The sequence below is a fragment of the Propithecus coquereli genome, unplaced genomic scaffold, assembly GCF_000956105.1.
Source record: "Propithecus coquereli isolate 6110/MARCELLA unplaced genomic scaffold, Pcoq_1.0 Scaffold108, whole genome shotgun sequence".
NCBI lineage: Eukaryota > Metazoa > Chordata > Mammalia > Primates > Indriidae > Propithecus > Propithecus coquereli.
The window spans coordinates 3,468,185-3,483,662 of NW_012134747.1; the positions used below are offsets into that span (position 1 = coordinate 3,468,185).

At 40.4% G+C, this 15,478-nt stretch overlaps 1 protein-coding gene across 2 annotated transcripts in view; it reads right to left on the bottom strand.

Annotated features, from left to right (window-relative positions):
* The window catches only part of SLC25A13 (solute carrier family 25 (aspartate/glutamate carrier), member 13), a 172,535-nt gene that overhangs the window by 66,184 nt on the left and 90,873 nt on the right, over positions 1-15,478 (bottom strand). For both annotated transcript variants that reach the window (XM_012647814.1, XM_012647822.1), the window contains exons 6-9: positions 5,796-5,942; positions 3,905-4,043; positions 2,764-2,857; positions 2,459-2,543 (exon numbers count right to left, since the gene is read on the bottom strand). In XM_012647814.1, the coding sequence (XP_012503268.1) occupies positions 2,459-2,543; positions 2,764-2,857; positions 3,905-4,043; positions 5,796-5,942 (465 nt within the window). The remainder of the gene's footprint in view (positions 1-2,458; positions 2,544-2,763; positions 2,858-3,904; positions 4,044-5,795; positions 5,943-15,478) is intronic.

Below are 15,478 nucleotides of genomic sequence, written 5' to 3' on the forward strand. Positions count from 1 at the left end.
TTAAAATTACTTGTGGATACACACACACACACACACACACACACACACACACACACGGATATAAAATTAATACTAACATTTTGGCATCCCCACCACCCAGAGGTATTCAAAATGTTTACAGTAGCTAAAACTAGCTGGTTATATTACAGATGATTGTTACTTTTTCCCCTTGTCCATCTTTTCTAAATTCAAACTGCAGGTCAGTCAGTCATTGTTTCATTGTTGTTCTTTTGACCTGTTATCCTTACAGTGTTTTTAATGCCAGAACATTTTAGAGCATTGCACGTCTCTGCCTGCACAAATAGTAATTTTATGTCACACCAAGTTGTCAAATGAGGGTGACATATAGTCAGTGCTTAATAAATACCTGTTGAATTAATCAATATATTCAATAAAATTTGTTTTTCAGAAGCCATGATAATTAAAATCAGTGCACAATGAAACTAATCACCAACCCCAGCTATCAACCCACTGAATTTTAGTTGCTGTCAATGTAACACAATTCTAATACAATGAGATCATTTGGTATCTCCTCCAAAGTCATTTTAACTGAACAGTTTTACATAGAAATATGCATTTTTAAGATGTAAAACATTTCTTCTGCAAGTTCCCTGAGTTGTTTCCAACTCTATCCCTGTATAGATGGAAACCAATAGTACCTTCATTTTGACAGATGCGCCCGAAAGAGAAGCATCGTTTTATTTACAGGGATATAAATATGCAATACTTAGAAATGTTCTGGCATCAAAATAATGACTGAAAATACTCTGAAAATAATGGGGGTGAGGAACTTACCACTACTACTAATTCCTCACGTACAAGACAAAAGAAATCCCAGACTTTTATTTAACTTTTCTAAAGACAGAATTGTAGCATGTTCTTGAAATGAGACAATAAAGGCTCCTACACCTTCCCTCCTGTGGCCAGGAGAAATGCTCCAAGCGGGCACAGTGCTAGGACAGGCAGCACTGTGCCCACAGGTGGATGCCCTCCCTTGCTTGAGTTTGTCGGGCCCACTGGAGTTCACGTAGTAAAAAGCATATTCCAGGCAAGGCCGTTGTGAATTGCTCTGAACCTCTAAGCAGCAGCCAATCATTTCCTGCTGTAAATCTCATCAATCTAGTCTAACCCTTTCATCACCAGTATCAACAAGCACCCATCAGAAACTCTCAAGAGCTGCAAAGGGCATAAAGGGAAAATTGTGGCACAGCACTGCCAGCTGGAGAGCAGGAGGGATCTAAAAAAAACTTCTCTGCTTTTCTTAATCCCCAAATTTCTACAATAGCTGGTGGCATACAGATGAAGAGATAATCATCTCCTAAGCAGTGTTTAAAATCAAAGGGAGGGGAGAGCAACATTGCTTCCACCTCTGCACGTGATTATACAGTTCTTTCCCCTGCACTCAGGGAAATCGGCTTCCTCTTTTAACCATGGCCAGCTGGTTTTCCAGAGGTACCTAGTTAGGATTTATTGAGCACACACCCACTACTTTGACTTACATACTGCACACAAAACTCACCGCTGCACTCGGGTGGGAAAGAGCTAAAAGGATGGGGCCCTGGCTCAAGGCCAGGCAATCCTAAAAATGTAGCCCGCATCAACCCATTGTGGTCACACTGGCGTCTCTGCACAACCCAGAGCTCCATGCCAGAAACGGGTAAGTCTCACAGGATTCAGAGATGGCTCTGTCTTAAAGGAGGTATTTTTCTACATATGACACTTGTCTGTGAGTGGATTTATGTTACAAACACCATGTAAGCACAACACACGCTACGAAGGCTTTTCTTCTCTAATCCTAACCTAGAGAAAGCTGAGCAAGAGTTAAATGAGGCAGTCCCATGGCTTAAGTTTCTGACTCCCACAACTTCAAGAGATCGGTTTCTGTTAACCATAAAATAAAATTTAGCATTCCTAAAATTGTTTCCACATAACTTATGAATCCTTTCACAGAAAAAATAGGTCTAAAGGCCTTCAAACTATGACTCCAGACTAAACAAAATTATCTCATTTTGATATTCAGAAAAACAGAAAGCACGGCCGTTAGACAATGCGCTGATCAAGTGCCTCTCTCTGGAGCAAAAATGGCTTTCATTTAGCAATGTGAAGCTGCTGATAGGGACAGTGACACCAGCGTAGGGCTCCTTCCCCACATCTCTCACCGCGAGATTTAGGGGAGGAAGAAGAAAAGATTTTCCACATGTTTTTGGAGTGTCAGACTTCTGGTGCAGTTAGGAAATCATCCCATCTTTGGAAGAGACAAATGCCAAATATCTGTTCATCAGAATCTTTCTAAGTAATTTCTTTTTAGTCTTTTAAAGTTGTCTGGATTTTTGGTGCAAAATGGAAAAATGCTAAGTCAGACTGCCAAAAAAACAACTGTCAGTAAAAAGGAGTTGGGTGTATCCTACTAAAGAAACTAAAGAAACACCAGGAAGCAGGTTCTCTCCTCTTTGCTCACCTGCCTCTGGGCCTCAGCCAGGTTGAAGGGCAGAGTTCCTTCTTCCAGAGGAGCGATCCGTTCAATGTCTGCTAAGGTCAAACGTCTGAAGGGAAGGAACAGACACAAGCAACAACAAAAATATCAACTTATTACAATTTACACTATGGAATTTTGAAATGTTCCTTTTTTCATTTCCCATATTTCAGCATTGCCTTTCATTTGGCTTTTTCTCCCAGTTGCGGCCCTCCTCCTACCCCCACCTCCTAACCCCCTTTTATTAAGCTAATTTATATATATATATATTTTTTAAAAAGCCAACTTACCCCCTTGGCTCATATAAATCTGCTAACTGAAACAAGATGTCAACTTCCATGGGTGTAACCTGACCAAATTTTTGAGCTGCCAGAACAAACTCTTCTGTATGGAAAAAAAGTTAAAAGGGAAAGATTCAAGAAGGAATAGCCACTAAATTCAACATTAATTCAAGGCACTGGAATGAGTGAATATCACAATACTTTATTATTATCGGCCACAGAATTCAAGTCAATCCAAACGGGGTAAGAATTTTTGCAGTTCTTTCATTCATTTGGAAAGAGTATGCAGAATATTTTCCTTAACATTTAGTTGAGGCTGGGCGCAGCGGCTCATGCCTGTAATCCCAGCACTCTGGAAGGCCGAGGTGGGAGGATCACTTGAGCTTAGGAGTTCAAGACCAGCCTGAGCAAGAGCAAGACCCCGTCTCTACTAAAAATAGAAAAATTGGTCTGGCATTGTAGTGTATGCCTCTAGTCCCAGCTACTTGGGAGGTAGAGGCAGGAAGATTACTTGAGTCCAGGAGTTTGAGGTGGCTATGAGCTATGATGACACGACTACACTTTACCTGGGGTGACAGAGCAAGACTCTGTCTCAAAAAACAAAAAACGAAACATTTTGGTGCCATCTGATGTTATTCAAATTGCCAGTCAGGGAAAATAAGGAAACATATATGAAACTTCATATGCTTAGGTTTCAGGAGGTTATATTAATTAAACTGGAATTCCTAAGGGAATTGTTGTTGTTGTTTTTTTATTAAATCCCATTAAAATGTTGATAATGTCCTGTTCCAAGCCTATAGATCAGCTTACATGGTCACCAATACAAGTTTATGGAATTTCTCGTATACTTTTGAAGGCTACTTTAGAAGCTGCCAATTTAGCTCAAGTTCTAGCAAGATTTGAAAACATTTAAGAAACTTTATATGTTTTCCCCATTCAAAGGCTGTCTTCAGTTTATTTAAAACTTGGTGAAGATTATTTTGTTTGCTTTTGCTTGTCTGATCAAAGGAAAAACATATGTACCATATGGTAAAATGTGTCAATGGGAGAGAAAAATCTATAACATAAACCCCTGGTTGCTTTTTTCACCCTAATAATAATAATATACCAAGATACTTGCAGGCAAGAATTCAGATATATTGTCACTCACCCTTAGTCACCTCTACATCTTTCCTGTTGCCTGACAGAGTGCTGTAGATCTTTCTAATGAGTTCCATGTTGTTAAGGAGTGAATTGAATCCATTAAAATAGGAGAAACTAACTTGATGGGATGTGGTACCTCCAGCAGCCTCAAATAAGTCAAAAACAAGAGAGAAAAGAAAAATAAAGAAAAGATTTACAGATAAAGAAGATTCAGAAGTACATATATCTAATGCTATTAACAGTTTGAAAGTAATCAAGAATGCATGTGTAAGAAATAACTATAAGTATTTTTCTTTCACATTAAACAAAAAAGTTATAAATGATTTTTAGAAGTAACTGCAACTAATCATGACCAGAACTTGTATTCTCCACACACAACTAGAAAACTAAATAAATACATGTGTAGGATTGTAACAGGACCAGTAGTAATTTACAGAGTTCAAATTTCAATTGGAAATGTTTTATAAGTTGGTTTATTTCATTTAATGAGCAAATCTTAAAGGCTTTTGCATACAAAACTACATTATACACATGCACACACGCATGTGCTTATACATGCAAAACAATATTGTATCAATGCAAACATACTATGAAAAGTGGTCAATCTAACATTAATATCAAGACTTGTCAAGTAACTTACAACCAGCAACAAATAATCATTTAGGTGCGGACTTTACATTGGTGGGATTTCTAGCAAATAAGCGTATTATGGTAAAATTATGAGATGTCATATGTTTTCATGGGGGTTAAGACTGGTCAGAATTCTGATAATCAGAATTTTTAAGAAACCATATTTCTTCACCAGGGACAAGGGAAACAGACAGCATGTCCATTATGAATGGAACTTGAGTTTGGGGTTTCAAATTCTATCCTTCCCTAACAAGGCAAAATATTTTTATTAGGAAAGCACTTCTTTATAAGGTAACAACCACATAAATCTTCACTTAGTAATCATTTAAAATAGCTGACATGAGAGTTTAGTATGGAGTAGGAAAGGGGGAGGGGAGGCAAGAAAAGGAGTTAGATTAACACAGTGCCAGAGTGGAAAAGGACCCGTCAATGCCACGTCTCCAGAACGAAGCACCAGGGAGAGAAGGGGGAAACTGAAAGGCTACCCTGAGTTCATGCCTTTGTTAAGCATTGTGGGAAACCCAGATGATGGTGAAAACTCTCAGTCTTCTCCCTGGGACTAACAAAAGGTGAGTTATCAGTGGGTATTGGTCCCAAATCTGAGTGATCATCAGAATCATCTAGAAGCTTTACAAATTGGATTCTAAGACCTCACCACCTGTAGATGGTGAATCATAGGCCTAGAAGAGACCTTAGAATCTGTATTTTTAGTAGTTATTAGTGGGGATTCGGATGTTCCCTGAGCAAGGCTTTGAAACCACCACCACAGGATGCTGTGGGGCACCCCTGGGGATGGAGGCTTTGTGAAACCCGACCTCGGGACTCTGCTGTCACATGGACCACTGTAGCCTCAACACACAAGCGGTGAATGAACGAGTGAGCCTAAGGTTTAGCGTTTCTGTTTTGCCGACCACTCTAACAATGTATGTGTGTACTACTTTTTTTTTGCTTTGGAGAATAAACAAGGTCAGCAAAGATCAGCATCTGACATATTTCACAATATAAGCGAAATTAACATGAGGTCACAGATTTGTTTTTCCTTTTTCAACTAGTTAATACAATTTCTCTAAGAGATTCCATATTATCCACTAAAACTAGCCAAAACACACTGTAAGCTTGGTAATGTGGGTGATCACATTAAGAAAATTTTAGTATTTTAAACAGGAAAAAAACCATATATAATTTATAAGTATTATTCTTATAATCCCTTATTACTGAGCTTAAACCAGATAGAATAAACTGCCTCATTATGGCAAGTTACAACTTACAGCTACTAGACATTCTTCTACAAAAGGAGTCAAGACATGGGGGCGGATGGTGACCATGATGTCTCGGAAGTCGATGGCTGTGACTCTTCCAGTCCTGGCATTGTCTCGTTGCACAAAGGCTTGCTTTGCATGCTCTAACTGTATTTCCTACAAATAAAGAAAGTGAAATACTTAATTTATGCTTGTCACTTAATTAATGACTGCTCATTTTCAAATCAGGCTGAAGAAACAGAGATTACATCTTGACTTAACAAGCCCCCACCTGCTTAATAGCGACCCCAAGCTACTGTCTCCTTTCAAGAAGAAAGAACTGTGTTCAGACCAGTGAACATGTCTTGAGAAAGTACACTCCCTCCACCTTAAATCTCCTACCCAAAGAAACCAAATCACTTCTGTGCTCTGCTACAGTCCAAGAACACAAAGAAAATGAAACCTGGAATGAAGTTTGGTAGATTCAAAGATCTGGCCAAACCCGGCTTAGGTGACGCAGATGATCAAAGGAAAAATGCCTACAGAGACATTAACCTCTCTCCAAAGAAAAAGAAAAATTCTTAACTGCAACCTGGTACACAAACGTGATGTAACAACCGATTGGAAAGAGTGGTTCTCTTCTGTTATTTCTCTAACATAGGGTTTCTAAGCCTTGGTACCACAGGCATTTTGGACAGGTTAAGTCTTTCTTATGGGGGGACGTCCTGTGCATTCCTGCCAGTAGCCCTTTTCCCACAAGGTCATGACAATCAAAAATGTCTCTGGACAGGGCCACCGTTCTAGAATAAGTAATCGGACTGCATGTGGGTCAGAGGAGGCAAAACTGTGGCAGTACCTTTGGATATATGTTTTAATTCATGTAATCTAAAGATAGGAAGTCCAATTGTACATTTCTGTTGCTATTCCCAGGGGATAAGTGTCCATCAAAACCCATGGTGTGCCATATAGGAAAAGCATCCCTTCTGCAGAGAGCATTTTATTATCTTCCTCACGATACTCTGTCCATTTCTCAAAAGGGCCTGTAGCGTGAGAGCTAACCCCAAGGCAATCAAAAAGAAACAGCAATGTGGTTCTCAAGGACTTGAAATTATTTAAATGACGTGAAGTTTTACTAGCTGACATTAAGGACGACTTATCACATTTATTCAAGTTGTATAAAATTAATTGTCCTCATGAATTAGTGAAAACTAAAGGATGAGAGAAAGGACATGAGTGTGATACTGCTTTAAAGTTCTGGATCTCCCTTTCCTTATCCTAGAAAGGTGGGGAGGGGAAAGACTGATAAAATATTGATAATAATTAAAGCTGAATAATAGGTGTATGATGAATCATTATACTTTTCTCTCTCCTTTTGTAAAGTTTGAAAATGTCTACACTTACAAAACTTAAAAGACATTTAATAGTAAGAATCAGACTTCTGATCCTATTCAAAAGCCTCTTCTCAGTTATAGCATCTAGCCTGTCTCTTCTGAAACTCTTCTGGGACCCTAATCTTTCTGGAGCCTCCTCTACTGGCTCTGTAAATGGGAGGCATCTGTCAGCCCTCTGTCCACGTGTCTTCCCACTCTACCATCCTAGGCAAAGTGCTCCTTCCCTCAGCCCTCCAGGATTTCTTATAAGCAAAGGCTTGAATCCCACATCCAAATCTCATTCCTATTTACTGGACCAGAATTTGTAATTGCTTAGAGAATATATCCACATTGGTATGCTATAAAGGCCATAAAATTACATATCACTAAACCCGTTATTATATGTCCCTGACCCCGAACTCAAACTTGTTCCCTCTCCCATGTTCAAAGCTTAATTACTGGCATGTTGTTTTTCGGGTCACCTCACCTAGAAAGCTGTTATTTTCAGTTCTTCAAGCTTCCTTTGCCCCAGAGAAAACCAGTTGCCAAATTATGTCCCTTGGGCCTTTGAAAATTTGCCCAAATGCACCTTTTCCTTTCCATTTCTGATGCTGCTGGTTCAGGCCTTGATCAGACCTTGCCTAAATTATCACCATGGCCCCAGCTGTCAGTCTGGAGCTTGGACCTGCAGTCTGGACCTCTACAGTCCACTTTGCACTCATCAAAAGTCACCCTTCAAAATCGCAGTTCTGATCTCTATCTCTCTCCACCTCTACCAACCTCTGATGGCCCTTCAGTGTAAAGACCTCTCTCCAAATCAGGGCCCTCGGGACTCTACAAAAACTGCTTCTGGCCCGGTGTGCTGCCACGCCAGGCCTAGCCCTGCCAGACCTTCCACACACCAGGGCTTCTGCCCACGCTCTTCCCTCCATCTAGCATAGACTGCTGCCCCCTTCTCCAGCTCCTGAAATCCCACCACCTCCTCCAGGCTTAGCTCAAATGCCACCACCTAGGCAAATATAACTAGATCTTGTAACTGAAAATAACCGATGTACATTCCCATGGCCCCCTGCCTGAACCTCAATTATAAGGCTTGCCTTATTCCATCTTACATTCTAATTAGTTGTTTACTGTCTTTCCCTCACCTCGCCAGGGAAAACATACTATGTCCTGTTTACATCTATCCTGCTTATCCTGCTGAGCAGAATGCTTTAGATATAGTAGGCACTCGATAAATGATAGACATTATCATCAGAGATAGGTATTCTCTAAAACCAACTGAATAAACAAACTGGGATCTAGGGAACAAAAGGGGGTTCTCTAAACAAGTGCCTCCAATTCAAGAGGAAAGAAGAAACCAACTGTTCAACACCCTGTAGTGAAAAATGACCACAATATGTATTCAACTGGAAGTAAATGAACACAGTCTCCTTTGAATTGCCAGACTCACTGCTAACGCTATCCTAAGCCAAGATTACTCTCAACAATAGCAGAAGGCATATTCAGCTATTTACCATTTTCCCTAGTTTATAACTCAAATAAAGTCTTAGGGATCCTCAGACAACTACACCAAAAATGGCAACACTTTCCCAGCCACTCACTTCCTCAGAAAGCAGAAAGCCAGAACTCTAAGATTAGCCCTCTGGAATGCCAAGATGGGGCACAGATGCCAAAGGGGGAGCTGGTGCTCACATGCAGGGCAAGGGATGCACTGTGATGAGGACAGTGTCACTACACATTCCTGTGCCAACACTTCCACGATTAAGTATTTACTAGCAGAGACCCCTCAATCGTGGAATAAGAAAGCTCTTTTAAGCCTCATGATGAACAACTTGAGAATACATTTCCAAAAGCTCTTAAAGATTGGGGACATTATAAGTTCCATGGAGAACAAGAAGCTAGATCGATGTAATTCTCTAAATAGTAGGATGAAGTGAAACATGTAGTGAGGTAGGTCCCCAACTTTAAAAGTAGCTTCCTGAAGACGTGGATTGCCTTCTGGAGAACATCTGTTATATCCGTGGCTCTTTTTTCTTCGGGGTGAAGAAACGAAACTGTGACCTCAACCAACGAAACAACTATGATAACAGCACTTAGCTAGCATGTATTATTGCATCAGACGCTGCTCTAAAGCATTTTATAGGAATTAATTCATTTAATGCCCACAGCAGCCCTATAAGGTAGGTACTATTAAGGTCACGGTAGCAGCTGAGGAAACTAAGGTCTCATGGACAGGAAGCAGCAAAGCTGGAATTGGAACCCTGGCAGTTCCACTCCCCCACCCGCCACAGTGCTCCTAATACCTCACTACACTGCATGGGGAGCCCGGGTAATGCTACGGTCAGGAATTTGATTAAAAAACATATCTGACATTTAGGAATCTTGAGAGCTGTGGAAAGATAAAAACTCACTTAGCTTTTAAGTTACTCTTAATGCTCTAGATGTTGCTATTGCCTATTTTCATGGGAAAACAATAAAACTCCCAAAGGTTTTCTGGGAAGGCAAAAGCCTTCCATGCACCCAGAGTGTCAGGATTGTCTTACCAACAGTGGCAGAGACCATGGAAACCAAATCTAAAGGCCCTTCACTGGCCTTGCTCACTTTTTGTTCTCTTTCCTGCAGCCCCCAGAGACTGAGGAGTAGAAAAACAAATCAGGAACCAGTGGGAGCTAATCCTCAGGTGACTCCCCAGATACTTAATTCAGGAATGTGGGGTCTTTGAAATAAATGACCAGGCTCCCTACTCATGGCAGAGGGACTTAAAAATCAAAGCTCTCTGTTGGCACCTTGAAAGCTATTTAAGGAAAATCTAAGGCATACTTAGAGTTACCAAGAGACTGATGGTTCCCAGATCTGAACCCAGAAGGGATAAGGCTAGGACAGAGAGCTTTTAGCATGTATATAGCATATGTGAAATAATATTCATTGCCACAATGAGGGGGGACCAGAATGGGTAAAGGGAAGGCAGGAAGAGGGGAACAATGAGAGAAGCAATCCTTACATTCACCTATTTAAAGACTAAAGGACTATCAGATAAAAAAGAGATGTTAGGCTGGCTCTCTATTATTTCTCACAAAAAAAAAAAAAAAAAAAAAGAAGCTATAGAGGTGAGGTTTTAGCACAATGCACAGAAGTAGTTAACCTATGAACTATTCAGCAATAAAATGGGCTACCTTGCAAAGCAGCAGATTCCCTGACGCCGGAAATATTTGTTCAACTACAGGCTGAGGAGTATCTGTCAAGGATTTTATTTTGCATTAATAGAGGGGGTTATGGAAGCAATATGCTTTGATGACAGCGTTATGAAATCTGGAACAAGAACGGGTAGAACTCAAACAGCAGTCATGACACTACGACCCGGGACAGCGCAGGCAATTGTGTTTGCGTCTTAGAGCCTCTGGTGTCCTCCTCTACAGACTGGGCACAGCCAACACCTACTGTGTGGGGCTGTAAATACCAGAGGTCGTGCGTGACAGGCATTCAATAAAGTCTTTAATTTCTGTCCAGGTGAAAGGTTTAAAAACCTTTAAAGTCCTTTCCAATATGGAACAGCGGTTCTGCTGAGTCACTCTGAACTAGCCACAGAAACAGAAAGATGAACATTGCTCAGGGTGGAGAATATTAATAACATAATAGCTGAATGCTTAAACACTTACTATAGGCCAGGGGCTTTGCCAAGAATTTCAAAGACAATATTTCATTTAAACCTAACAATAATTCTGTCAAGTTATAATGATTAGCTTCATTTTACACAGAAGCACCTGAAGTTCAGAGAGGTTAAGTAACTAGCCCAAAGTCACACAGCTAACAAGTGGCAGAGCTAAGATCCATACTGAGGTATGTCTGTCTAATTTAAAACTGAGATTCTGAACTACTAATATATGCTTCCTTGGGCAAAATCATAAGTAAGGAGATCATAAGTAGATTTGGAGAGATAACAGGAAAAGAGATTTTAGGAAAAGTGTTGATTATAACCTGAATATAAAAATGAAGCAGGATATATATCAAAGAATTCTCATTTTGGATGATGGAGGAGATATTGAGTCTACCACAAAGGAAAATACTTAAGGGGAAAGAGATGATGTGGTTGACCAAGATTAGAAACTTGGAGTGAGATGAGTTTAGTTATAAACAAAAGTTAAGCTATATACAAAAGAAAGCTAGAGGCACGGGTAGAAATGTAAATCTGAGAAATCAAGATAATAGGATTTTAGGGAAAAAAAAAAAGCTTACATTTACTAAGTGTTATTAAGTGCATGCTATGCCCCAAGGACTGTTGTTTTCCTGCTTCATCCCTTTCAATCCTCCCAACAACCTTAGGAGCTGAGGCCCGCCATCACCCCCAGTTTGTAGGTGGAAAAAATGAGGTAAGGAGGAGCTGAGGGTCACACGATGCTAAGGATGAAACTGGAAATGCACCAGGTGGTCCGTTTCTGCAGCCATAATCTTAACCTACACAGACTACCACTTCCTTTTAGAGGGAGGCCTACCAAATACCAGAAGGAAAAAAAAAACAGTTGTAGAAATAGATGAGATCACCGCACAGTGCATACAAAGAGCTAGCAGACAACAAAAATCCAACTGATACCTAAATAAGTGAGTATAAAAAAATAAAACAGAGGGCCTATGTAGCAAGCCCAGAGAGCTGGGAAGATGACATGCCTCTGTACAGAGAGCTCTTAACAGTGCCAGGCAATGGGGTGCTCACTAAATGCCGCTGCTGAAAACAGTTACCACTAAAGAGAAAGGGCCCCTCCCATCACCTAAGGCCAGAAGGTCCCAGAGCAAGGAGCTGTACAGCTATCTCTAAGGCAGTTCTACTCAAGCACCTGAAAGGAGGCCCAATTTCTCTTTAATATTTGCCAGTGAACTGCTTTCTGTTCCCTCTATTCTGCTGCATGATTAATGGAATAGGCTTTTATTGCAGCAGTTTCCAACTACTTCAACACACCCATTCAGATTGCTGTAGGAAAAAAAAAAATCAAACTCTTCAAAATTGCTGGTTGTACAGAAATAAACATATAGAGGGGTTACACCACTGTAGGTCTAACATTCATGCTTCTAATAGTTCCAGGCCTGTCATTTCCTTAATAATCTCCAATTTTCAAGTGGATATATTTTGAATGCAAAATATTCTCTCCACCTCTATTCAGACATGCAAGTTTGTGTTTCGGCCTGAGAACAATCTATCAGGAACAACAACAAAAAACAGACCCTCAAAAGAGCAGCAGAGTCAGATGATTTATATTATAAAGCCAAAACACCAATAAAATAAAACAAAACTTGGCTAATTTGCATTGCATTTTTGTGCTTTGTTCAGCTTTGAAATTTTTTTAAAATCCAGAATTTTAACAAAAGCAGAGAGTGAAGGAAATGACTCAAAATTCCTTTTTAGGAGTGGTGGTAGAGAATTCTGGGCCAAGTGCAGGTACTTACCAAAACAAGAAACAAAAATGTACAAAGGTCTGTGTAAAAGTTTGGTATCATATTTAGCTGTATTTCAAACAAATTCTATACTACATCTAGCATCGGAACCTGTATACTATTTAAGTATCCACTTTGTTTTCATAATCCTATGATAATCTGGAGAAAAAAATTAAATTGAAATAGATCCACCTATTTTTAAATAGTGTAAAAGTAAAATTCAGCAATGAAGTAGGTAGAGAAATAATCAGTTTCCATTCTTAACGTTTTTCTGTGCTCCCCGCATTCAACCATGCGGTCAGATTTTCAGAGCTCAGGTGAAATTTCATCCCCAATTCACTGGGTGGGACCTTTAATTAAAAGGGTCTTCAGAGCAGTGTCACATGTGGCTCTGCACGCACAGCAACACCTTGGCAGAAACCAAGTACACAGCTTTTCCATTTCAATTTCCTTGCTCGTCTGATTTAACGTTAAACTTCACAGTGGGTAACAGCTGGGGAGACGCTATATGGAGTGCTCATTTTTACCAGGATGTTATAGTAAAAGCCTGCACAACAGGCTACTCAACAAAACAGCAAGCTGACTAGCACCACGGACACAACAACACAATGAATCCTGATTTCCTTTGCCCAGAGAGCAGAAAGTGTGCAATGTGAATGGAACGTGTCCTGCATCTAATTGCCCGAGTGACCAGGGTCACCACATGTCTGGTCACCCATCACCAAACTAGCAATGGCTTCCATTTGGACACAAAACAGAATCTAATCTACTGGAAGAGTTGAGGGCAAACAACATTAGCCACCTTTACTCACTATTTCATTTTAGAACACCAAGTGATGCTGTATTTATGACAGGGTGCCAAAGCTACATCACAGATCCCATCTGCTCCAACTTAGAATCAACATAAAAGGCACATGTTGAAAGTATAAATACAACAGTGGTTTTGAGCTACTAAAACTTCATGGTCTAGATATTTTCATTTATACAGATGACAAGTTGGGGGACAAAGGGGAGGAGCAAATGGCTCAGGTTTCTCAGTCCTAAGCAAGGACGTTGTTAATTGTGCACCAATTTGTTTAAACAATTGTAGCTTCAGCAAGTTCTACTACAAGTGATTATTTTTTGTTTGTATATGAAATCCCTTATTAATTCCAAAGCTTGAGAATTTGGTGTTGCTATGGTTGAAGGTATGTGGTATGTTTTTTTCTGTTTGGTGGCAGTGGTAGGGAGCAATTTGTTTTTTAAATTTCATACAGCCTTTTGTGTTGAAATTTTTGCCATATACCAGAATGCATGACAAATACAGTAACAAACCATAGCTGATGGTGACTACAAAGCCAAGACCACAGCTGACCAGCAGCAGTGAATCTCTGGCTTCTGCAGCGACACCAGCCCCTGGGAACAGCAGACTTCCAGGACCCTACTCTCTAGGGTTCAGAACCTGAATAACCAAAATGTCCATTTTACACAGAAAAAGAAGTGGGCTGATCTATATGCCATGCTAACCCATAAGCCAAAACAACGGTCAATCTGATTTAATAAAAAGAACCAAGGCCAGGCGTGGTGGCTCACGCCTGTAATCCTAGCACTCTGGGAGGCCAAGGCAGGAGGATTGCTCGAGGTCAAGAGTTCGAGATTAGCCTGAGCAAGAGCGAGACCCCTCTCTACTAAAAACAGAAAGAAATTATCTGGACAACTAAAAATATATATAGAAAAAATTAGCTGGGCATGGTGGTGTTTACCTGTAGTCCCAGCTACTCGGGAGGCTGAGGCAGAAGGATTGTTAAACCCAGGAGTTTGAGGTTGCTGTGAGCTACTCTGATGCCACGGTACTCCAGCCCGGGCAACAGAGCAAGACTCTGTCTCGGAAAAAAAAAAAAAAAAAAAAGAACCAAAGTTAATCCCTTGCATTATTAGTATTGAGTATGCTTTGGTATCCAACAGGGTATATAATGGGGCTCATGTAACCTGAGGTCAGGGATCCTTACCAATGCAAATGGCCAGTCTGGAATGCCAGACACATGGTTGAACCCCAGATTCTACTTCCAGCTCTCTCAACTATGATTTACCTCTCTGGGTTTCATCATCCTCTTCTGACAAAATGAGGACCTGAATAAAACTGTGGTAAAATACTCACACCCTTGTGATTAGGGCTCTCTGTTGGGTAGGTAATCCTGTTCTTAAACTCTATGTGAAGAGAAGGCATCAGAGAGGATTTTTAGCCCCGTTCCCTCTCAAAGTCAGCCCTCCTGTCTCTTGGCTAACCAATAGAGTCCCAACCTCAAAATCTGGCCTTTCCACCAAACCAGAGCATTGCTGATTTCTTGACAATGTCTCTTCCTCGAGCACTAGGAGGTTTTTTTTTCTCTCTAAAAACAGAAAAAAATTCCTGGCTACATAAAATGAAGAGCAGAATCCCAAAAAGCTCAAGTCTACAGGGGCCATAGGGAGAGATCCTACAGTATTACCATCTTAACTCCAAGGAACTGAGGAGGCAGTACCATGCATCCCTGCTAAGGACTTGATTCTATCTGGCAGTTAATGGATAGGGGTCAGGAATGCTACATGTCCAGCAATGCATGACTGGGTGCCCCCATTCAGAAGCATGACCCCTTCCAGTAACATAAAATAACTACCCACAGCCTTGACCCTGGAGATAGTCCAGTAGAGTGGTAATAGAATCATATTCTTGAATCCCTCACAGACCTGTGATCTTACTGAGGAAGCTAAGTTCTAGAACAGGTGCTCTTTATTCTTTTGGGAACCTAATGAAAGCTATGGGCCATTTCCCCAGAAAATTACCTGTACATGCAAAATTTTACCCTAGAGTATGTTTATTCTTTTGCATTTAATAGGAGATAATGATAACTACCCTCTCAAAGTATTGGGAAGATGCTATTATCAGAAATAGAATATTTA